The sequence below is a fragment of the Diceros bicornis genome, chromosome 21 (assembly GCF_020826845.1).
Source record: "Diceros bicornis minor isolate mBicDic1 chromosome 21, mDicBic1.mat.cur, whole genome shotgun sequence".
NCBI classification, from domain to species: Eukaryota; Metazoa; Chordata; class Mammalia; order Perissodactyla; family Rhinocerotidae; genus Diceros; species Diceros bicornis.
In genome coordinates, this window is record NC_080760.1 from 48,484,130 (window position 1) to 48,507,337 (window position 23,208).

General features: G+C 44.6%; 1 protein-coding gene across 7 annotated transcripts in view; it reads right to left on the reverse strand.

Annotated features, from left to right (window-relative positions):
- The window catches only part of ZFAT (zinc finger and AT-hook domain containing), a 203,333-nt gene that overhangs the window by 107,872 nt on the left and 72,253 nt on the right, over window positions 1-23,208 (reverse strand). For all 7 annotated transcript variants that reach the window (XR_009223314.1, XM_058564974.1, XM_058564978.1 and 4 more), the window contains exons 4-7: window positions 19,912-20,100; window positions 17,796-17,946; window positions 10,098-11,548; window positions 9,037-9,269 (exon numbers count right to left, since the gene is read on the reverse strand). Coding sequence is in view for 6 of the 7 variants with exons in the window: in XM_058564974.1 (XP_058420957.1) it covers window positions 9,037-9,269; window positions 10,098-11,548; window positions 17,796-17,946; window positions 19,912-20,100 (2,024 nt within the window). In the remaining variant the exon portion in view is untranslated. The remainder of the gene's footprint in view (window positions 1-9,036; window positions 9,270-10,097; window positions 11,549-17,795; window positions 17,947-19,911; window positions 20,101-23,208) is intronic.

Sequence of the window (23,208 nt, forward strand, 5' to 3'; positions counted from 1 at the left end):
AACTAGAAGCTTTCCCACTAAGATTAAAAACAAGGCAAGGATATCCCCTCCCAGTACTCCTTTTCAACATCATATTGGAAGCCTAGCTAATGCAATAACACAAGACAAGAAAAGAAAAAATATACAGACTAGGAAGGAAGAGACAAAATTGTCTCATCTGCAAATGACATCATCATCTATGTAGAAATTCTGCAAGAACAGAAAAAAAAAAACCTCCTGAAACTAATAAGCAATTATAGCAAGGTTACAGGACATAAGGTTAATATACAAATGTCAATTGCTTTCCTATATCCCAACAATCAATAAGAGGAATTTGAAATTAAAAACACAATACCATTTACATTAGCACCCCACAAAATGAAATGCTCAGGTATAAATCTAAAAAAATATGTACAAGATCTATATGAGGAAAACTACAAAACTCTGATGAAAGTAATCCAAGAAGAACAAAACAAGTGAAGCGCTATCCATGTTCATGGATAGGAAGACTCAATATTATCAAGATGTCAGTTCTTCTCAACTTCATCCATAGATTCAATGTTATCTCAATCAAAATCTAAGTTATTTTGTAGGTATTGACAAACTGATTGTAAAGTTTATATGGAGAGGCAAAAGACCCAGAATAGCAATACAATATTGGAGGAGAAGAACAAAGTTGGAGGATATGACTCAACTTCAAGACTTACTATAAAGCTACAGTGATAAAGACAGTGTGCTACTGGTGATCGAATAGACAAATAGATCAATGGAACAGAACACAGTCCAGAAAAAGATCCACTTAAATATAGTCAACTGATCTTTGACACAGGAAGAAATGCCATACAATGGAGCAAAGACAGTTTTCTCAACAAATGATGCTGCAACAAGTGGACAACCACATGCAAAAAAATGAATCTAGACACAGACCTCACACTCTCCAGAAATATTAACTTATAACAGATCACAGACCTAAATGTAAAATGCAAAACTATAAAACTCCCAGAACACATAGGAGAAAACCTAGAGGACATTAAGTATGGTAATGGCTTTTTAGATACAACACCAAAGGCATTATCCATGAAAGAAAGAATCGATAAGCTGGACTTCATCAAAATTAAAATTTTCTGCACTGTGAAAGCCACTATCGAGAATGAAAAAACAAGCCACAAACTGAGACAAAATATTTGCAAAAGATATACCTGATAAAGGACTGTTTTTCAAAATATACAAAGAACTCTTAAAACTCAACAATAAGAAAACAACTTGATTAAAAAATAGGCCAAAGACCTGAACAGACACCTCACCAAAGAGGATACATGGATGGTAAGTATATGAAAAGATGCTCCACATCATATGTCATCAGGGAAATGCAAATTAAACAACAATGAGATACACTACACACCTATTAGAGTGGTCCAAATCCAGAACACTGGCAACAGCAAATGCTGGAGAGGACATGGTGCAACAGGAACTCTCATTCATTGCTGGTAGGGATGCAAAACAGTAGAGCCAGTGTGGAAGACAGTTTGGCAGTTTCTCACAAAACTAAACATATTCTCACCATACTATCCAGCAATCATACTCCTGGGTATTTACCCAAATGAAGTGAAAACTTACATCCACACAAAAACCTGCACACAGATGTTTATAGCAGCTTTATTCATAATTGCCAAAACTTGGAAGCAACCAAGATGTCCTTCAGTAGGTGAATGGATAAATTGTGGTATATCCAAACAGTGGAATATTACTCAGTGCTAAAAAGAAATGAGTTATCAAGCCATGAAAAGATGCGGAAAAAACTTAAATGCATATTACTAAGTGAATGAAGCCAATTTGAAATGGCTGCATACTATATGATTCTAATTATGTGACATTCTGGAAAAGGCAGAACAATGGAGACAGTAAAAGGATCCGTGATGGCCAAGGTTTGGGGGGAGAGAGGGATGAACAGGTAGAGCAACGAGGATTTTTAGGGCAGTGAAACTACTCTGTATGATACTATAATGATGGATACATGTCATTATACACTTGTCCAAACCCATAGAAGGCATGCCAAGAGTGAGCCCAAATGTAACCTAGAGACTCTGGGTGTTACTACTGTGTCAGTGAAGGTTCACTGATTGTAACAAAGGCACCGCTGTGGTGTGGGATGTCAACAGTGGGGGAGGTTGTGCATGTGTGGGGACAGGGGATATATGGGGAAATCTCTGTACTTTCTGTTCAATTTTGCAGTGAACCTAAAACTGCTCTAAAAAATAAAATTTACTAAAAGAAAACAAGCACGTAAGTGCTTAGAACAGAGCCTGGCCCATAGTGAGCAGTCAATAAAGCTGAAAGACTTGGCTGCCGTGGTTTTAGTGTTGTTATTAAGGCAACTCAGCCTCAGACAACAGAACTTCTCACGGGCTAATGCACTCGGGGTATCTCCAAGAGGGGGATCTGAGTGAGAATTCCTCCAGACTCCTTTGTGGATTAGTTGTTGCTGCTGTTGCAGGAGGTCTCCTGAGGCTGGTGTTTCCCAGAGCACACTTAGGAAAAGGGTACTTTATACTTTAAATCAAAAACAAAACAAAACAGAAGTCCCTCTGAACAACCAGGCAGTCTGGATGTATTTCCCGCCAAACACCTGGGTTCCAAGCAATGCCTGCCAAGCTCAGATGTCCAAGGGGGTCAACTCTTGTGAACCTGTCCTGAGCTTTCTGCCCAGCCAACGCCACAAACTTCCACCCAGGCTATATCATGGGCTCAAGGATTCCCAGCATATTCTTGTCACTGTCCTCCTCTGCCCTCGACCCTTCCAGGTCACCCCATCACACCCCAAGTCCGCACACGGGAACTCGTGCTCACAAAGCGATTTTGAAAGACACCTTGGATGCAGCGCACATCCCAAAAGAGGCCTGTTGCCACCTCTGGCTGCCCCCAGTGCCCTCGCCATCAGAATTGACGGAAGTGTTCAGAAGGGCTTTGAAGGAGTTTACAGTGATCTCCCCTGAGCCCTTGCTATTTGATTTTTTTTCTTTTAATCTCTGATAGTCTGAAAGCAATTTATCTTAGAGCTTATGAGGGCCCCTCATTTCTTGATGCCTTTGAAGATTGTCAGAAGGACACAGGCAGTGGGAAAGGATGCGGGGAGAAGGGTGCACTCTGAGGACTAATTTACTTCTTTTTCAAAACCTCAGTTCCGTAGCAGAGATGAAAACACAAACTGACAGCAAACTTAAAACGAGTGGTGGTTAAAAGAGTTCCCGGCAGAGGCGGGGAGTGAGACCCACGCCATAATGACAGTAAAGGAGCCCAGCTCAGCCCTCAGGTGTGTTTGCTCTGAGGGAAATGACCTTCAAAGCAACACAGGACTCCTTGAAAGAAGAGAGGCATCAGCAGGAGGTCACAGCCCTGGCGTGGGGCGCAGGAGCAGCCCCAGGGCTGACGCTCGGAGCCCGGCTCTCTGCTCTGGGCAAACGTCGCCTTGGTCTACACCTCTGCGCCACCAGGTGTACTAACTGTTGCACAAGTAAGTGCACCTATAAAATATTTGATATCAAGTTAAAAGAATAAGGTGAGAGATTCCACTCTGAACAATTTCTCAGGAATAAAAGGCGATGGTTATGGTATCTGCAGTCCTCTGTGGGCTCATTCATTCCTCAGACCTCCCAGGGCCCCTGTTACACACTCGTCACTGCACTGAGGACAAAGGTCTGAGACATGGCCCTGCCCTCCAGGGGCTTACAAGTTAGGCAAGAAAGAGACATGCCAACACACAGAGCCCAATAATCATCATGAGAGAGGCAGAAAGCATGGCAAAGACAGGAAAGGTGATGCTGAGATTGTGACAGATTTGAACAAGTTAGAAAAGAGCTGGAAATGTGCTCCATTTGGGATTTCAACTCAAGGATTCCCCTCTCCACTGAAAGCAGTTCTGTTTTGCCAGGCTGTGCCCCCTCCATTCAGAACCTCGGTCCTGCTAACATGATGCTGTTTCACACACAGGACACTCTGTGGCCCGAGGTCCCCGGCACTGTGGATATACACCCAAACAGGGCAACAGAGAAACAAACTGGTCTGTGACCATGAAAGAAAAGACGACACTCTTGTAGCTCCTGGAAAGGAAAAGCCTCATGTCCTATCACTTTAGTTCAATAACATTTTCTTCTACTTAAAAAAAAAAGACAGATCTCTTTATTTCCAGAAAGATATTGGAGGTGGCTGCCTCTATTTTCTCCGTAGTTTGTTGGCAATATATGATCTTAGCTTATTTCCAGCAAGCACATGTAAGACTTTTTAAATATGTGTAACTTCATAGCCAAAAAGAGACTAAGTACTTCACAAAGGCAGAGGCCAAGCACTAATTTTAGACATCTGCGAGACACCACCACACCCCGGGTGGATGCCCCACCACTGTTACTGTTCTTCTTCGTCCTGCTACTACTAAGAAGAAGAAGGATGAGTTACCGTGGGCCCGCCCCTCCCTATGTGCCTGGACTTGTGCTGTGTCCCTTACAAACGTCATCCCACTAAATTCCCCCTGGAGGCAGGGGCTCTTATCCTCATTTACAGACGAGGGGTCAGACGGGTTCAGTAGTGAAGCCTCACTGCTTACGCGTGGTACAGTCAGAATGCAACGCCAAAATGTGCTCCACTCCCCCGCTCGGGCTGGTAACTGCGACAAGGAACACTCGCAGCTTCGGTGACCGGTGAGGTCTTCTGAGAAGGAACACAAGCCGGAGACAAAAGGAGCGGACTGCCGTATTGTGAACATCCACCTTATGCTCCACTTCTGGCTATTTCAAACGCCTGTGTGGGGAGGAACTTCTTTAAATCACAGATTCCCGGGTCCCCCCTCAAATTAAGATGGATGAGCCCAGGAGTCTCATTCGTGGCAATTACCCCCCACGTGATTCTGATTCAGGACGCCATGAATTACACCATCTGGGTCAGTGACTGACAAACTTATTTAATGGGACTCATAGGACGTCACCAACTTGACCTCACCACCCAGCACATACATGCACACACTGACATATAAACATACTGAACTATGGAGACAAAGGTCTCAAAAAACAGTACTTACCTCTGGTATGGGTGAACAATGCTGATAATTTCTATTTTATTCTATTCCATTTCATTTTTAAGATATAAAAAGTTGTGATCCACTAAACTGATTCCACAACCCTCTAATGGATCATGACCTGGGGACTGAAAAAACACTGACCTGGGTGTCATATATGTATTTTCCAATTCAATCCTCACAACCCTGAGAGGTAGGAGAAAGTATCTTATCTCCACTTTACAGATGAGAAAACTGAGGGTCAAAGAGGCTAAGAAATTTGCCCAAGGTGACAGAGGTGGAGATGGGGTCTGAACTCTAGCATGTCAGAGCCCAAAGCCCCCTGTCATTGTACAAAAATTGTGTTCTCAAGTCTCCCCTTCACAAATTTGCACAGTGCTGTAAAAAGTGGGTTTGCTCCAAAAACATCATTGACTAATTCCTTTGACTAGGTCCCCACATTTCCTTGATTCCAATGCATCTAGTTACTAATGGGAGGGAGAAGGGGGTGGGGAAAAACTATATTAAATGTTCGCATGCTTTCCAATCATTAGGTATGTCCTTAGCTATGAAATGGTTGTTAAGAGTCACAGAAACAGGAACTTAGCCAAATTATCCTGGAGTCCTAACCCAACTGGAATGGACGTGGATTTAGGTCCATTTGGGTGGCAGTTGGAGTTTCTACTTTAAATGTCCTTAGTTTTGCACTGCATGGGAATCTGTGTCAAAACCAGGTGATGTGAGAGCCAACCAGCCTTTCAACACACCTGGCCCCATATCCCTGGGTCACAGGCAAGGAAACCAGGCCCCACGCTGATGCAAGGAGTCGCCCCAAGTCAGCACAGCACCACTCTCCCAACCTAGCTAGACCCTTCCCTGAGCAGAGTCCTCAGCTCAACAAGCACGTCCACAGGGCACCTTTACATCACAAAGCTCATTCACGCTATCTTGTTGGAGCCTCACCACCCTGAGAAAGCAGGGCATAGTAGTCACTCCACTCTTATATATATATTTCAGAATTCCTTTTATATGAAATGTGCAGAACAGGCAAATCCACAGAGATAGAAAGTAGATTACTGGTTGCCTAGGGCTCGGGGAGGGGAAAGTAAGCAATGACAGCTAATGGAAGATCTTCCTACCGAGTCAACATTTCCTTGGTACCTGTGGCTTCATTAGAGATAATTTATAGGCTCAAAAGACAAATGTTGTCTAAACTCAAAATACTGGAACCTAAATGATGCCATCTTACTACACTGGCAACACAGTCCACCTGCTTTGTTGAAGATGCTTAGTCACTCAATACCTTGGTGTAACATGAAAGGTTTACCCTTGGTTTGCACTGCCTACTCTGCTGGGAATTTCCTGTCTGCCTCTTCTCTTGGCCAAATCCTACTCATCAACCTCAGAACGCCTCCTCCAGGCAGCCCTCCTTTACCTTGACCTGGCCCTCTCTGGGGCGGTTTGGGAGGGGGAGGGCACCTTGTGTTGGCCTCACTTACCCTCCCTCATTGCCATATTGCCATTACTGTCCACTTGTTCATCCCCCCACAAAACAAACAGCACCCTGAAGGCAGGACTAGGTCTTACTCATATTTGAAATCCCAATGCCTGGCACGTAGAGAATGATGCACGCAGAGAGTGACTGTGGGCAAGTTACGGAATGACTCTGCGACAGAAGGCTCCTAATCTGCCCAGTGAAGGAAATCATCCCCACCTCCTGGAAGGTCATGAGAATTAAGTAAGGTCACATGAGAACCTGGACCACAGGATGTAAACAGCAACTGTTATCTCCCTTTTTCCCAACACATACTTCCTTGGATGCCTTCCCAAGTATCGATATTGAAGAGATAAGCCTCTTTGAAGGAAGAGTCATAACCATAGAAAGTAGAAAAGAGAAGCTTCTTTAAATGCCAGTTTATCAAGAAAAATGAAAGCATATGAAATTGGGGCTGGAGATCTTAGAGCATGTCACCAACGCTCCCCTGTTGACCATGAGGCACAGGGATGTGGCCAGGAGGCTGAGCATCGGCATCTCTGGCAAGAAAATACCTGGGCTGGACCATGAGTCCTCCTGATGCACTCAATGGGCAAGGAACATGGGTACGGAAAAAAACAGGCAGTCCCAGATTGTAAAGTTCTTTTACAACTTCCTTGTTCTTATCAGTCTTTAGTCTGTGTTTCAAAATCTCTAAATCCAGAGCAACAAGTGTCAAAATGATAAGTGGAATAAATAATAATAATACTAATAGTCAATGGTATATAGTGCTTACTCTATGTCAGGCACTGTTCTAAGACATTTATGTACATTCCCTCACTTCATCCCCACCTGACGATGGGTAAACTGAGGCAGTTACATGACTCATCTTGAGGGCAAACGCGTGGTAAATGGGGGAGCCTGGGTTACAATCCAGCAGTCTGGATCCTGGTCATTATTAATGGCTACACTCCAAGGCTGCCCCTGAGACGCCTGTTCTCATGTTGGCCTCACTCCCTCTTGACTTCATATGAGTTTCTGGGGAAGTCACAGTAGTGATTTCTGCCACCTCAGTTTTCCTGGCCCTAAGAGTGTACTGAAGCAATAGCAATTACAATTCTTTAGGAAATAAGAACAACACACGCTCACACCCTACTTGGAGAGCGTGAGAGAAAGAGAGAAAGAGAACACATACGAAGAGGAACCAGGTGACATACAATACCTGGTACACAGTCAACTATTCAAGCGCTGTGCCAAGTTCTTTATCTAGAGCATTCCATTTTAACCTCCCAATAACCCTAGGAGATCTATATACATACACAAATACAGATGCAAGCATGTGTATGTGTGTACATGTATGCCTGTTTATAGGTGTGTACGTGTGTACATGTGTGTGCGCATTTGTGTGGTGTATAATACATGTGTGTACATGTGTATAATACACGTGTGTCTGTGTATATATGTATATACATGCATGTGTGTATGTGTGTGTATCTAAAATAGATATATACTGTTTATATATATTTTATACAAAAGGCTACCAAGCCTCAGAAAGGACAAGAGACTTGCCCGACATCACACAACCTGTGTGCGTGCTGGAGACAGTATTTGAATCCAGGTATCTAACCCCACAGCACGTGCCCTTCCCTATCCACTGAACCTAACACACCCGACTTCGTGGGTGGACAAACTGCTACCATATCAGTGATTTGTATGCCAGAAAACTGTGGCAGCACATCAAGTTTCTGAAGCTTCATTTTGTGCTGTTTGTAGCATAAAAAGGAATGTAATTAAAGCAGAACCACACCTGGGGCCAGGTGTTTCTCCTTTATAACTTTAAGACATCTCAAATCACTCTCAGGTGTCGGCCTCTTGAGTTGGATTAGAATTTGCAAAAATAAACATTCATTCATTGTGTTACATGATCTCCCACCAAAGAATCAAACAAAACAAATTTTACCATCGTGAATATTAACAGCAGCTGGAATTAACATAGCACTTTTTTAAAAAATAAAGGGAACATTCTCTCACAGTTTCCAAAAAATAACACAATATGATAATATCATCGTGCACATTTACCATGATCTTACTGTGAACCAAACACGGAGCCTACCACCCTCCAGGCATTGTCTAATTTAACATCTCAACAGCTTGTAGGGGCAGCTATTATTGTTATTATTATTATTATCCCTGTTATTTATAATTCTTGAAAATGTCACTTAAGAAATCCTTGCTTTATTTCTATTCTGTAGATTTTTCTTGCCGACTTTCTCTGATGCTGAAAAATCTGCATAGAAAGCGAATCTGTTCAATCTAATCTTTTTTCCAACGTCTCTGAGACTCTCCCTGTGAAAGGCACCCTGGGGTGAAGGAAACCTTTGGTCAAGTGAGGAGCCTGTTTCATGAGCAGGACCTCGCTGTTTGCAGGGCTGGCCGCTCAGGCGCTGGTGTACATGACACAGGGACACCTCCATCTGCACAGATGTGAGAAAGCAATGAGCACAGGGAGACGGGGCCGCCACTCAGGCTCGCTACTTACCAGCTCTGCGTGAACTTTAAGATGTGCCTGCAGCTTATATTTATCTGGAGTCGAGTAGTCACAGCCGTCAGTGGGACACTTCAGCAAGATGTTACTGTGTTTCTGAATTACATGGCGTTTAAGGCAGTTTTTGGTGATGGAAGAATAATGACACTGGGAGCAATAATACAGATGTTCCCGGGTGTGGGTGCGGACATGCATATCAAAATGCACTTGGTACCAAAAAAGTTTGCCTAAAAAAATATTTTCACATGAGAACAAGGAAGTTTCTTTTATACTGAATTTGATTTTTTTTAATTATTATTATTTTTTAACTACTATATTTATCTCCCTCTGCGTGCTTGTCCGGGTTACCCTTCACACTTTCCACCACATCTCTGTCTGGAAATTACTTTTCAAAGGTGCGAGGTTGCAATTATTAAGAGTGCTACTATTTTTGCATGATGTCAGAGCTAGGAGAGGAGGAAACGAATGTTTATTGAGGACCAATTACGGTGCCAAATACTACTATGCAAATGCATAAATCAAAGAGTCTGTAAACTCTACTGACACCTCGGACACCGGGTCCAGAGCTGGATCTCCTACTTCCTGCACCGCCAGCTCTCCAAGAAACTCAGAGGCCAGGCTTTCACAGTGAGCTGGAAGGGTTCTAGTCAGGGCCTCCCTACAAAGAGCTACAGCCACTTTCATAACCTCTCTCTGCACAACAAGAACGTGGCCTCTACTTTAAACTTATGTGCCAGAAGAAAGATTCTTCTTGGTTAAAGTTCTGGCAGAGGCCGTGGGATAAACCTCTGCATGCACGCCTGACCAAGCCAACACGGTTGACTGTCCCGTCATCCTGGCTGCCTTCAGAAAGACTTCCGTGCTAAACTGCAACACGGGCAGGCCACCTATTACTATCTACAAATGAAGGAGGATAGCTCACTTAGAAGCTGTTCTTCGCAAAGAGACATGAGCTCAAATCAAACACGAGGTGACCCGAAGCAAGGTGGGGGTGGATGGGGCTGCTGGGAATGAGAGCTCCCCTCGGCTGCTCGCCCAGCGCTGCCTCTCCTTACCACAGTATTCACACTCCAGGTCTCCGTACACCTTCCGGATCCTCTCACACAAGCCAGTGTTCATTCGCCTCTTCTGTAAACTGTCCAGGATCTTCATGAACGCAGTGATGCCAGCCCGGTGCTCGGAGGCAGGCGGGCACGAGGCAGGCTGGCACAGGGCCATGTCCCTCCCACCGGCTCCTGGAGGGAGGTCTGAGGCCTCAGCTGGGTTTGACCTGAGACACCGACTGGGATCTGGTCCATCGGATGGGAGGGCAGCCATCTTCTGACCTTCACCTGGAGGGCTCCTGGCGCCCTGGGTCTCCAGGTTTGCTTCAGTGCTTTTGGCCTTGGACAACAGTAGCGTGACTTCTTCACCCTGAGCCTGGGCAGAGCCCCCGTGCTGGGCGTCCAAGGTCTTCTCAGGGGCAGTGTGAGCCTCAGCAGACGAGGTATCGTTTTTCAACAAAAACTCATCCGAAACTACCGCGTGTGGATGAAGGTCCGAGGAGACCACAGTGGCTTCCGGCTCACAGGGCGGCAGGGCAGCACTTCCCGCCGGGGGCGTGGCTAAGTGCACAGGTGGGGCAGGCACCTCCACAGGGGCCTCCGGTTCCTTCCGCGCCTCCTCAGGCTGAGCATCCCCAGGGCAGGCCGCCTCCTTGGGTGCATTCACCCCCTGGAACACAAACTCCTCCTCCGCCAGCTGCAGCTGGCCCCCCAGTGCTTCTTGCTGGATGTCCCCGCCGGGCTCCAGGAGGCAGAAGCTCTGGTTGATGGAGCTGGTGAAGACCAAGGTCTCCTGGGCAGCCTCGTGCGCCTCTTTGATGTGGGAGCGCAGCCTGATGGAGCTGACAAACTTCTTGAGGCATATGGCGCAGACGTACACGAAGGGGTGCTTCCTGACGTGCAGCTCCAGCGCCTGGTACTTGGTGGCCCCGTGGCCACAGAGCTCGCAGGCAAAGGGCCACTTGTCACCGTGCACCAGCATGTGGCGGTCGCGGTCCAGCTCGTTCTTGAACTTGCGCTCGCAGATGTGGCAGTCGTAGAGCAGCTGCCGCTTGCCCTCCCTCGTCATCAGACAGAGCTCGTCCAGGGCCTCCTTGACCTTCTTGTCCTGCGGGTCGTGCACGTCGCGGATGTGCTTGATGAGGTTCTTGACGTCGGAGTACTTCTTCTTGCAGAAGCGGCAGTGCTGCTTGATCTTCTTGTGCACCCGCTCGATGTGCACCTTGAGGTGGCCTTTGCTCAGGCAGGTGAAAGAGCAGTAGTCGCAGGCGAACTTCTCGCCAGTGTGCTTGCGCAGGTGCACGTTGAGGTTGGCCTTGATGGCGCTGGCGTAGCTGCACTGGGAGCACTTGTACGGCTTCTCGTTGGTGTGGATCCGCAGGTGGGCCTGCAGCGAGTGCTTAAACTTGAAGACCTTGTTGCAGTACTCACAAGTGAAGATCTTGAGCTGGGTGGGACCTAGCCTGGAAACAGAGGACGGCACCGTTACACTTGGAGACTCAGCCCCTTCCTAACGACCCCTAATTCCTTCTCACGAACCAAACACCACAGGCTCAGAAGTGAACTAAATGGGACTGAGGATGGACGGAAGCATTCATTCATCAACAAACAGGACCGGAGGACCTAGTATGGACCAGGCACATACAAAGATGGCAGACTGGGTCCCTGTTGCTCACAGTCTAGAAGGAGAGAAGACAGGTCAGCACACGGCTGCGTGACAGTGTGGTAAGTGTTGATAGGATCATGTGCAGGGCAAGAAGAGAAAGAGACCTCTAACCTGGATGAAGGCGGCTGGGAAACCTTGCTGAAGAGAAGATGTCTGAGCTGAGCTTGCGGAACAAGGAAGAAGGAGGCAAAAGAGGGAAGAGGGATGTGTCATTCACCATGTCCACAATAACCAGCCGTGTCCCAAAGCTCACCCATACACAGTCCAGGGTATTTTAACGGGACCACTCTTAATGGAATTAACTCAGTCTGCTCCGTGAGACTAGTTAAAATCTGCCTGGATTTATTCAATAGCTTCAATAATCTAGACTTACCTATTCATTCAACCAACTGTCGGGGGTAACACCCTGTCCTCTTGCTGCAAGTTTCCACGTGAGGGCCCCCCATTAGTGAAAGACCCCTGGCCTTTCTCCATGTTCTCACTTCCTCCCAGGAACAGTGAAGTGATGTATCTGATTGGTGAGTCTGGAACAGAACCTGGCCTTCACGAGCTGAGATCCATCTCTCCCTTTCTGGTGAGGATGTGTCTGCCCATGGACAGCACGTGATATGGTAGACACTTAGCTAGGTGGACACCCGTGAGCCTGGCCAACAGGAGTCAAGGACTGCAGATGGGGGAGGGAGTCAGGCTGTGTAGTCTTACAGTACAGTCGTAGGAAGCCTAGTGACTTGCACCACGCCATTTTCTCCCACAGCTCTATCAGTAATAGAGCTGATGTTTCAATCTCCATTTTCCTTCCCCTCTATCACAGCTGGTATAGAACTCAGATAGAGAAAATAGGATTGTTGTTCAATTGTCATTTACTAACCTCCTAAATCATTTATTAATAAATGATTGTCATTTATTAATACTTGCCAATGTGTTTCAGGCACTGTGTTAGATTTTGTGCATGTCATGGAGAATAAAAGCAATACTGCCCCATGGATCCTTTCTCAATATGGCAATGTGTATGCTGAATGAGATGGTAATAATAATAACAATAGCTAATTAAGAGCTTACGATACGCCAAACCCTATGCTAAGTATTTAATCCCAACCCTATCATTATACCCATTTTACAGGTGACAAAACTGAGTATTTGCCCAAGGTCATATAATTAGTAAGTGGTGAAGCCAGGATTTGAACCCAAGCAGAGTGCCTGCCTCTAGAGCCTGCACTTTCCCCCTCATCCTCTATACTGCTGAAAACACCACGTACACCAACCCCCTCCCCAGTGTGACTGTACATATGGAGCAGGCCCCCTGTATGGGGCTTCCACTGCTGATGGAACAGTCGCACCTTGTTTCTGAAATCAACCAATGACAGTCACCAGAGTACTACAACATGCACCAGGGACAGGAACTGGCAAACGAGCCAAAGAGGCAGATGACGCTTCCTCTCCTCCCTAACTGCTCCCTCTGGACAGTTTGTCCAGGTCACCCAGGAGGGTCCTCAGAAACACTAATACAGCCATGCGTCACTTCATGACAGGAGTACGTTCTGAGAAACGCGTCGCTGGGCAATTTCATCATTGTGTGAACATCACAGAGTGTACTGAAGGGGAACAAAACTTGCCACCCCAAAATGTGTCTCTTTAGCATGAGGATTATTTTAGGCTATTTTCAAGAAACAAAAGACTCAGAAAGTTTTTCTTATCTCCCCCGTAACTACCTAAAAGAATTCAGGTAAAAAAACTTGTCTCAGGAAGTGAGCTATCACCTTAGCAGAACACAAACTAGGCGGTAGACAGGGAGGAACCTAGAAAAGCCTGTTTGTTCGGCTCCCCTCTGTGGTCTTGTTTCTGTGTGGCCAAACACTTGTTTTCCAAATGTTTGCTCCTTTTCACCTGTGAATTACTTCCCTTCCCTTTTAAGTCTCTGACTTTCCCCACCCCCAACATCTTCCTTTGTCTTTAGCTGAGGATGATATTTAAGGTGAGGGCTTCAGCCATTCTGGCAAGTTATTTGGTTTTCCTGGGTTTCTCCCATGTATACTCATTATTAAACGTTTGTTTGTTTTTTCTCCTGCTAATGTGTCTCATGTCAATTTAATTCTTAGACCAGCTAGAAGAACTTAGAAGGGTAGAGGAAAATTTCTTTCTCCCTACAGTATATACACAAACCTAGATAGTAGAGCCTACAACACACCCAGGCTATACGGTACTAATCTTAAGGGACCACCGTCGTATAGGTGCTCTGCCATTGACGGAAACATTGTTATGCAGCAAGTGATTGTAATCATTTAGTGCTGTTAATCAGATACCATTAAGCTGTACCCACTCTAACTGCAAAATCCATATTTATGGAACTACCCATACAGCTATCTTTGATCAACATAAGTTGCCTTGTCTTTAAATTAAAAACACTTAAATGGACTGCAGTCCAAAAACACCAGGGGATACAATTCACATGATGTAATTAAAACATTCAAATTTGAAAGTTACTAGTGTGCTTGCATGCTAAACCCAAGGCTAATTTAAGGAAATTAATTTGGATCCTTCTCAAATGACAAAGATATCCAGGAGGTGATACATTTTATTGACATAAAGAACACTGGAGGAAGAAATTCTGGATTCATAACATTAATTAAACAAACAAATCATGGTATTTCCTCCTCTAATGCAAGATCTAAATGGTCTTATGAGAATCTTTTGCTCTGACTTTTCTTGTATTACTACACAAATACCTGGTAAAACCCTCAGAGCCCTGTTTCCCACCAAGGGTAATGAATCTGTGGAAGAATCAAAGCAGCCTACATCTGACTCTCAAGCACAAGCCTAACTATGATTGTAAACTAATGCACACAGCTGTGACGTGCACATGATTCCTATTAAATTATTTCACTGCAAATGTTCCCTATTCAGGGAGAGAGGCACTCTCATCCATCGCATTTTAGAAAGCAATCAGAGCTTTAAAAGGTCATACCTCCCGCTCCAGTTACTCCACTTCTGGGAATCCATCCGAAAGAAACAATACAAAATTCAAATGAAGGTGCTCAGTGCACTATTTCTCACAATAGTTAAGAGCAGGAAGCTGCTTGAAGGTCCCAACATAGGGCACTAGTGTAGTTGCACATTTATTTTTTTCACTCATTCATTCATTCCAAAAAGTATTCCAGGCACTGGGGACATAATAGGGACAGAAACAAACACAACTCATGCTCTCTTGGAGCTCACCTTCTAGAGGAAGTGATGAGCCAGCCTAATAACCATAAAATGAACAGATAAGGACCACCAGCTCCCTGCTGTGATGGAACAAGGCGCTATGCTCTAAGACCCCAGGGCAGAGCAGACAGATCTGTCTAGGGGGCAGGACCGGCTGCCCTGAGCATAGGACATTTGAGCAGATAGCTGAAGGATGAACAGGCGATAACCAAGCCAGGGGGAGGGGAAGCATCTGGGAAGAGAATAAGGCTCAGATGGCTGCAGCAGAGGCTGGAGCCCAGAGAACCAGAGGGAGCATGGGAGGGGGACGAGGCTGGAGAGGCAGCAGCCATGGAAGGCCCTGTAGGCCAAGTTCTCCCAACAGCAATGTGAGGCCTTAATGGATACAATCAAACGGGCATTTTACAAAGATCTCATGGGCTGCAAGGTGGAGAGCTGAGCAGATTACAGGACATCCTGATGATGTTTTAGCATGTCACTACAAAACAGAGTTTGTGAATAATCTGAGCAACAAAAGAAAGTAAGTATAATGTGATTAAATATTAAAGGCAAGATACAAAGTTGCCTATAAAATATAAACTCAATTTTATAAAATATGTGGGCTAAAAAAGGCTGGAAGGAAATGCATTAAAAATAGTAACTGGTGGGGCCGGCCCCGTGGCTTACTGGTTAAGTGCACACGCTCCACTACTGACGGCCCAGGTTTGGATCCCGGGCGCACACCGACACACCGCTTCTCCAGCCATGCTGAGGCCGCATCCCACATACGGCAACTAGAAGGATGTGCAACTATGACATACAACTATCTACTGGGGCTTTGGGGGAAAAAAAAGAGGAGGATCGTCAATAGATGTTAGCTCAGAGCCGGTCTTCCTCAGCAAAAAGAAGGAGGATTAGCATAGATGTTAGCTCAGGGCTGATCTTCCTCACAAAAAAAAAAAAAATAGTAACTGGTTATCTTAGGATACTGAGATTATAAATGATTTTTTTCTTATAATTTTCTGTACTTTCAAAATTTTGTATATAAGTCTGTATCATATTTGTGTGAGAACCTAATTTATATAACCTAATTGATATATTGATATAACCTAAAAGTTTATAGCTATATTTTACAAAGAAAAATCTTCATGCAAAAGTCTTTCACAGCTGTGTCATAATTTATACTATAAAATATTAATAGAATGCATGACAATAGAAATGCAGCCTAGATCTATTGATTAAATATTGAGTATATTTACCTGTAACTATATTAGTATTTAGTTGAACTCCTCCCCAACAGACCTTGAAGTACTGTGAAGATAATTAGCTAAGATCTACAAATCAACCTAAGTTGAGACCAGAATGTTCTTCAAATTTAATTCCATTATAGTTTTGCCAAAGGAATGAGTATTTTTACAACTTCATCAATAAATTCAGTTGCTCACATTTGCAAGAAGAGAGGACTGAGGCTACAAACTAATGAACCATCCCACATGACATTATATTATAATTTAATAAGAGCACATGCACAAGACACTTTCCATATATTTTATCATTTATTCTCACCACTAAACTAAGTCAGATTTGATCAGACTATCTTATGGCCGGTGTAACAGAGGTTCGGAGGCAAAATCACTTGAGTCAAGTCACAGTAGGAGAGCTTCATCGGGTCAGCAGCCGTCTCTGTCCTATTCTTTCTCATATCCCCAGGGCCTGGGACATAAAAGGTGTTCAATCTGTTGAGCTGAACTCAAGTAGCAGAAGAGTCTGGAGCCAACCCAGGTCTGTTTGGCACTAAAGCTTACGCTCTTGTCAAGAACAGCTCATTTCCCCTCTTCCAGAAACACAGGGAAACCACTGGCGACTGGCATGTTCTTTGTCTTTCCTTCCAGCTGGGAAAATTGTTTCCAGAGGCCAGGTGACCATTTTGCTAGTCTACCTCAGCAGGTATAGATCAAGCTGAGACAGAGACCGTGGGGAGGGTGTGGAGAACACATACCCTCACTCACTGTGGGTGGTCAACTGACTCAACGTATTTGGAGGACAGTTTTTAAACACAAAGTTTTAAGCACTCATATTCTTGAGACAGCAATTTCAATTCTAGCAATTTATCCCACAGGAAGTCTTGAAGAAGTACGGAAAGATGGAGGCACCAAAACCTTGAGCACAGCATTGTCCATCAAGCAAAAACTGGCTACATAAACTATAGTGCATCCGTACAATAGCAAACACAAAGTTTTTAAAAAATATGTACTGAAGAGGTAAGATTTTCAAGGTGCACTAAGTTTAAAAAGATAAATTGATAATTGCATTTGGAATTTCACGATAAAAAAATAATAAAATTAAAGCGCTATATTTTAGTATATCATGAAAACATTATGGTGGCCTATGAACCAAACTGTCAATAGTAGTTACCTCTAGAAGAGGAACTATGGGTTACTTAACTCTACATCACATGGGATGTTTAAACTTTCTACAAGATGCTTGTGTTACTTTTGAAAGCAGGGAGGAAATAGATATTTTTTATAATATGTGCAGCTCTAAAAATCAGTAAATCTACTAAGTAAAGCCTTATTTACACTTCTTTTTATCCAACTTAAACATATGTTTGCTTTAAGTAAAACGCTCCACTTTCATTAAGCCAACTGGTGCTCAAACCCCAAAGTGTGTTGATCTGCCACGCACGTCACAGAAGCATCTCGGGCTCAGCCAACATACTAGGACTGTAAGAGAGGGGCTGATTCTTAGGTTAAATCGAGAAACCAATATCCTTTACAAATCAGTCTGCAAACAGAGTCCTAATAAACTAACACACTCATCCTCTCGCCAGCTGTGGCTGGAGCCACACAGAAAAGACACGTTACCTGCTTGACTTCATGGGTTGCTCGTACGGTGTCTGCTGAATGGCGTACTCCTGGTACCCTCTCCGAGGCGCCAAGTCAGCCGTGGTGGTCTCGGGGTTTGCGCCTCCTGTTTCCGGGGGCCCAGCCTCCACTGGAACAATCTTAGTAGCACCTGAGATGGAGGCACAACGCACTGCGTATTAAAGAGGCACCACAAGGGGCCCTGACCCCAGTGCAGGGAGCAGAGCCTGGGAAGCGTATTTTTTACTGTATGATACTGTGCAAGGTAAGAGTCTTACCTAGGTTCGCACATTTAACTTGTGTGTGTGTATGTGTGTGGGGAGAAGGGGCAAGTTTTCTAATAATCTATCAAAATGTCTTTCTGAGGTACACCTTCACTTGATCTATTTTTTAAAAAAACAAAAACATATATCGGGGCCAGCCCAGTGGCATAGTGGTTAAGCATGCGCACTCCGCTTTGGCAGCCCAGGGTTCACAGGTTCGGATCCCGGGGGCACACCCACGCACCACTTGTCAAGCCACGCTGTGGCGGCGTCCCATATAAAGTAGAGGAAGACAGGCAGGATGTTAGCCCAGGGCCAGTCTTCCTCAGCAAAAAGGAGGAGGATTGGCATGGATGTTAGCTCAGGGCAAGTCTTCCTCACAAAAAAAAAAAAAAAACACCAAAAACATATAGGTAGATATGTACACATATATGTTTACCAGCAAGGTTTTATATAGGGCCACATGTGTTAAACTTTGCATAAACGTAAAACTGCATCAAGACAGTAGGGAGTAGTGAATCAGCTGTGAACAGGAATTCAAGCTGCCTGAGCTCCAGTCCCAAATATGACATCAACTCACCATCTCTGGGCCTCTGTTTCCACCCTATTAAGTGAAGGCTTTGAAGGGGAAAAATTCAAATGCCACCTTTCTTGTGCAATTCTATGATGTGAAGTGACAAAGACCTCTTATAGCAGTGGGCACTTTATGCGTGTGTGTACTTGTGTGTGTGTGCACACACCCATGTGCATGTATTAATGTACCAAGTGCATTAAAGAAAATGCACCAACCTACCCGTTGTTTTCAGGAATAGCAAAGGAAATTAATTTTACTTTTCATTCCCATTTACAGGAATCTCAAAATACTACCATCAATTTTTAAAAAATTATTATAGAAACTTTCTGTAGACACGGCTGAGAACAAGAACTGCATTCTTGGGATTTTCATTTCCCAGGCTAATACTGCTCTGAAGTAGGGTGCGGCAGACAAAGTGACTTCCAGAAAGTTCTTCTAGTCACATAATTTTATATGGCTTATTCTTCACTGATGACCTTACGCTGCACTGAAGTATAAAGAAGCATTTATTCAGTGTTTCATTTTAAATGATGAATTACTATTAGCACTGAAAACAGATGCTTAAAAGGTTGTAGCTATTCTTAAAATCCTAAACTTGATTTTTTAATTCTATTTACAGCTATCACCCCAATGGATAGGAAAAAATCCATCCCTATACTTTGGAATCTACTGTCATAAACTGCTTTTTGTCTGAAGTGTTCTTTCCTCGAAGAGACGTTTTTTAAAAAAGATAGTATAATATATCCACTGCCTATTTTACATGAAAGGAAAAGGAGATGGAAATTTTCCGTATTATAAAATATCTGATGAACCCCATTAAAAATGCAAAAAAGAAGTTAGGCAGAGGGAACATCATAAGCAGCACAGGTTTTGGAGAGGCAGCCTGCGTCAGTCTGGTCTGAATGGGTCTGTCTTACACTTTGGACAGCACCACTGAGCACATAAGGCAGAAGGGCACATCAGGAGAGGGGCCGGGGGTGGGGAGCTCTCCTTGGTGCTGCTCTCCTGAGTGGCTACTAGAATGACAAGGACAGGTCGCAGTTGTAGAGGTCATGGCGGCAGCACTGGGAACAGCCCTCAGCCCCTTTCCTCCATATGTTGTCCACAACAGCCCCGGGCAGTAACCCGTCTGCCATCGCCCCAGATTAACAGGTAATCAAATGGAGAGCGCCTTAGTGAGCGAGCTGCTCAGGGTCCCAGGGTCCAAGCTGCCAGGCTGCCCTTGGTACAGACTTGCCACAAGATTCTCGTTCTGTCACTTCCCGCTGGTTGTGGTCACCTGGAATAGCTTCATGTGCAGTTAAAACCACACTTATGATGGGCTTCTTCGCTCCGGCAGTCTGCCCCGTCTCCTTTCCCGAGGAGATCTTCTGGACCTTCTCTGTTCTCTGTGTCCGCGGTCTCTTTGGGGCCTTTTCTCGGTCATCCTCCTTATACTTCTTTTCCAGTTCAAGGTCAGATTCGTTACCTAAGGAGGAAATACCGAGTGTATAAAATATCCTTTTATATCAGTGATGGAGGTGGAGAATAAACATAACCCTTTTATGGGATAGTAAAGGAAATACATAGATGTGATATATAGCAATGATATATATACACATTGATCCACAGCACTATGCAAGCCACTCTGTCACTTCAGGCATCATCTTTGGTTCTTCAGTCTTCCATTTGATTCAATAAATAGTCACTGCACCACCACTGAGGCCCTGGGGATACACTGTTGATAAAGCAGGCATAGCTCCTCCTCTCGTTTTCATGAAACCTAGCAGATTTCAGAGTCATTAATAAACAACACTGCAGAGAAGATATGGTCTCCAAGTTTACAGTCTAAAAAAGAAATCTTTCACTTATTCAACTTACATTTATTAGGTACTGTCTGTGTGCCAGGCATGGTGGATATAAAAACAGATAAGGCACAGACCCAGACCCTGCCCTGGAGAGCCCTGGGGTCTGGTGGGAGAGGCAGACATGCAAACAGAGGCAGTCCACGACAGTACACTGTGTGCCGACTGAAACGAGAAGGGGTTCGAGACGATATGGGAAGGGATGGTAGATCCCACCTGAGAGGTCAGAGGAGACTTCCTGGAGAGGTAACCCTTCAGTTAAATATAAAAAATAAGCATTTGTAAAGCTATGGTTGGGGGCAATGGAGTGGGTGTGATGAAAAACAGCAAAATTCCACTCTAAGAAAGGATAGCAAAGACAAGGAGTAAACCACTAGCCACGCGTGCTATGTGGCGACAACTTCACAAAGAAGCAGGGAGATAGAAATAAAACCAGTGGACGGAGTAAAAGCTAGGTCCTACAGGGCCTTGAATGCCCATGAGAAGTCTGGAACCCTCCTTCAGTGAGTGCCAGGGGAGGAAACTCCAGTGCTCATGGAGACCAGTCAAGTAGCGCAAGTGAGTACAGCTGGTTGAGTGGGGCTCGGGTGACAGGACACAGGCCTCAGCTCCACCCAGGGTGTCCTGCCAGGTCACAGGACACAGTCACCTAATCTTTTGACTGTTCAAAGGGAGACTGGAAATCCAGATTTTTACATGAAATCTTCTGAGTTTTCAACATTGACTGTAATCTAAACTTTCTTAAAAGAATGAGGGAGCCAAGCAAAACATCTCTGAGGACACATCTGACCCGCAACCTCTCACCCACCACTCTGGAAGGCAACGGCGAGCCACCGAAGAATCAAGCAGGGGAAAGAAAGTCTGGACTAAATTTGTGCTTTAAATCCCCACTGGGGAGGAGGAACAGAATGGGTTCAAAAGACATTCAAACACACTAAAGAATGACCATCTCAGCCACGGACAGAACACCAGCTAACTTCACACGGCTAAACTTGGCATTAGCCTGAGGGGTAAGAAAAGCTTCAATAACAATGTGAAGCATAAAGAAGCTAGCGATCTCCTGAATGCATGCTATTCCAGATTCCCCAGTGAGAAGGAAATAGAAGGAAAGGAGTTTTCTCTTTCTGAGAATCACAGCACAAACCTGAAATGATCTGCCCAAGAAGCTCTTCTTCAGAAATTATGACAAGTAGACGGGAACATTTCCACAAAGCCCTTTATCAGAGATGAGTGTGGGGTGAGTGGATGGTTGCAGGACAGGCACACAGGCGGGCGGACGAGAGGGGCTTGGAAAGTGCTGGAATGTGGGGTCATCAGGAAGGTGAAGTTGGAACCATGCGGTAATAAGGCAGAAGTCGGAGAAATGACAGAAACCAAAGGGAGACAGCCTGAGGGAACTCGGTAAGCCTGTGCTTCCTAGGATTCAAGTCTGCCTACAGCCAGACCGCACAGAGGGTACCAACGAACGCCCGAAGGGAAGAGATAAAACAGAGAAGAACAAATTCCTAGGAAGGCATGCTGGTTGAAGGAATGCACTCGCCAGATGGGGCAAGGAGAAAACTTGGGTAATGGAACAGACTGATCAAAATAAACACTAATTTTCTATGTTTTATAAATCAGTCCTTTAGTGCTTGTCCCCATAAACCAGGTGCTTGGAACATTTTTAGACCTGGTGGAAACAGTCTTAGGGAATTTTTTTAATTGACTGGAAAAGGTCTTTAGTCATATAACTGGTGTCAGTACTAAACACTGAACTGACAAGAAATATCAAATGAGATCATGAATCAGACAGAACTGTACATTACTCTCCAAGGCCATCCCTTGAAGAACATGATGACTCCTAAAAAGCTAAAGAATGGGGAAAACAAGAGATCTCCAAAGTCCTGCCAGTGCTTATATTCTGGATGTCTGACGAGCATCATGCTTGATGGCAGTTTTTGTTTTACAGTATTTTATTTTTTAGTGGCTATAGTAAAAACATTTGGCTATAGTAAAAACATTTCCAAAAGTCTACAAATCACCTGCGTCACAGAAGTTCTTTATGTGGCCCAGGTGATACATGTGCATAAATAACTACAACAGAATATACTCAATGCTGTAAAGAGGCAGAAACAACATATTATGGGATTTTTTTCCTTTTAAAATGACATTTCACTTTATAAAAGAATTCACCATGGGATACAATTCAATATGTGGGAGATATGGCAGGAAAAGATACGTTCACATAAAAAAAAGACCTGAGAATTAGAGCTTGCCACAAGCTGAACTTGGGTTAACAGCGTGAATCAACTAAAAAACCACAAGCACACACAGCATGTGAGGCTGCATTAATAAGCAGTTAAAGAGATCACAGGTACATTTCCCCCACACTCCACACTGGATCAACTGTATCTATATTCCACTTCAGGCATCATATGTTAAGAACATACTGCAGAATTAGGTGCATGATGATGGTGGACGGGAGTGGATGAGGTTTGGAAGATTAAAAGTCAATAAAGAGACCTGAGTTGGCCTAGATGGGGAAGAGAAGACTGGGTGAGAATCTCATCTCTGACCCTAACCATTACAACAGCTCCTATTAGCGTCCTTGCTTCAGCCACCCCACCCATTCCCAATGCCCGTCCCTCCTCCAGGGCAATGCCCGCCCCCACTGCAGGCACTGAGAATGCTGCTCCAACCACCCTAGCAGCTGGGGCTACAGGATCTCAGTGTGGCTAAAGGGTCTGGGGAGA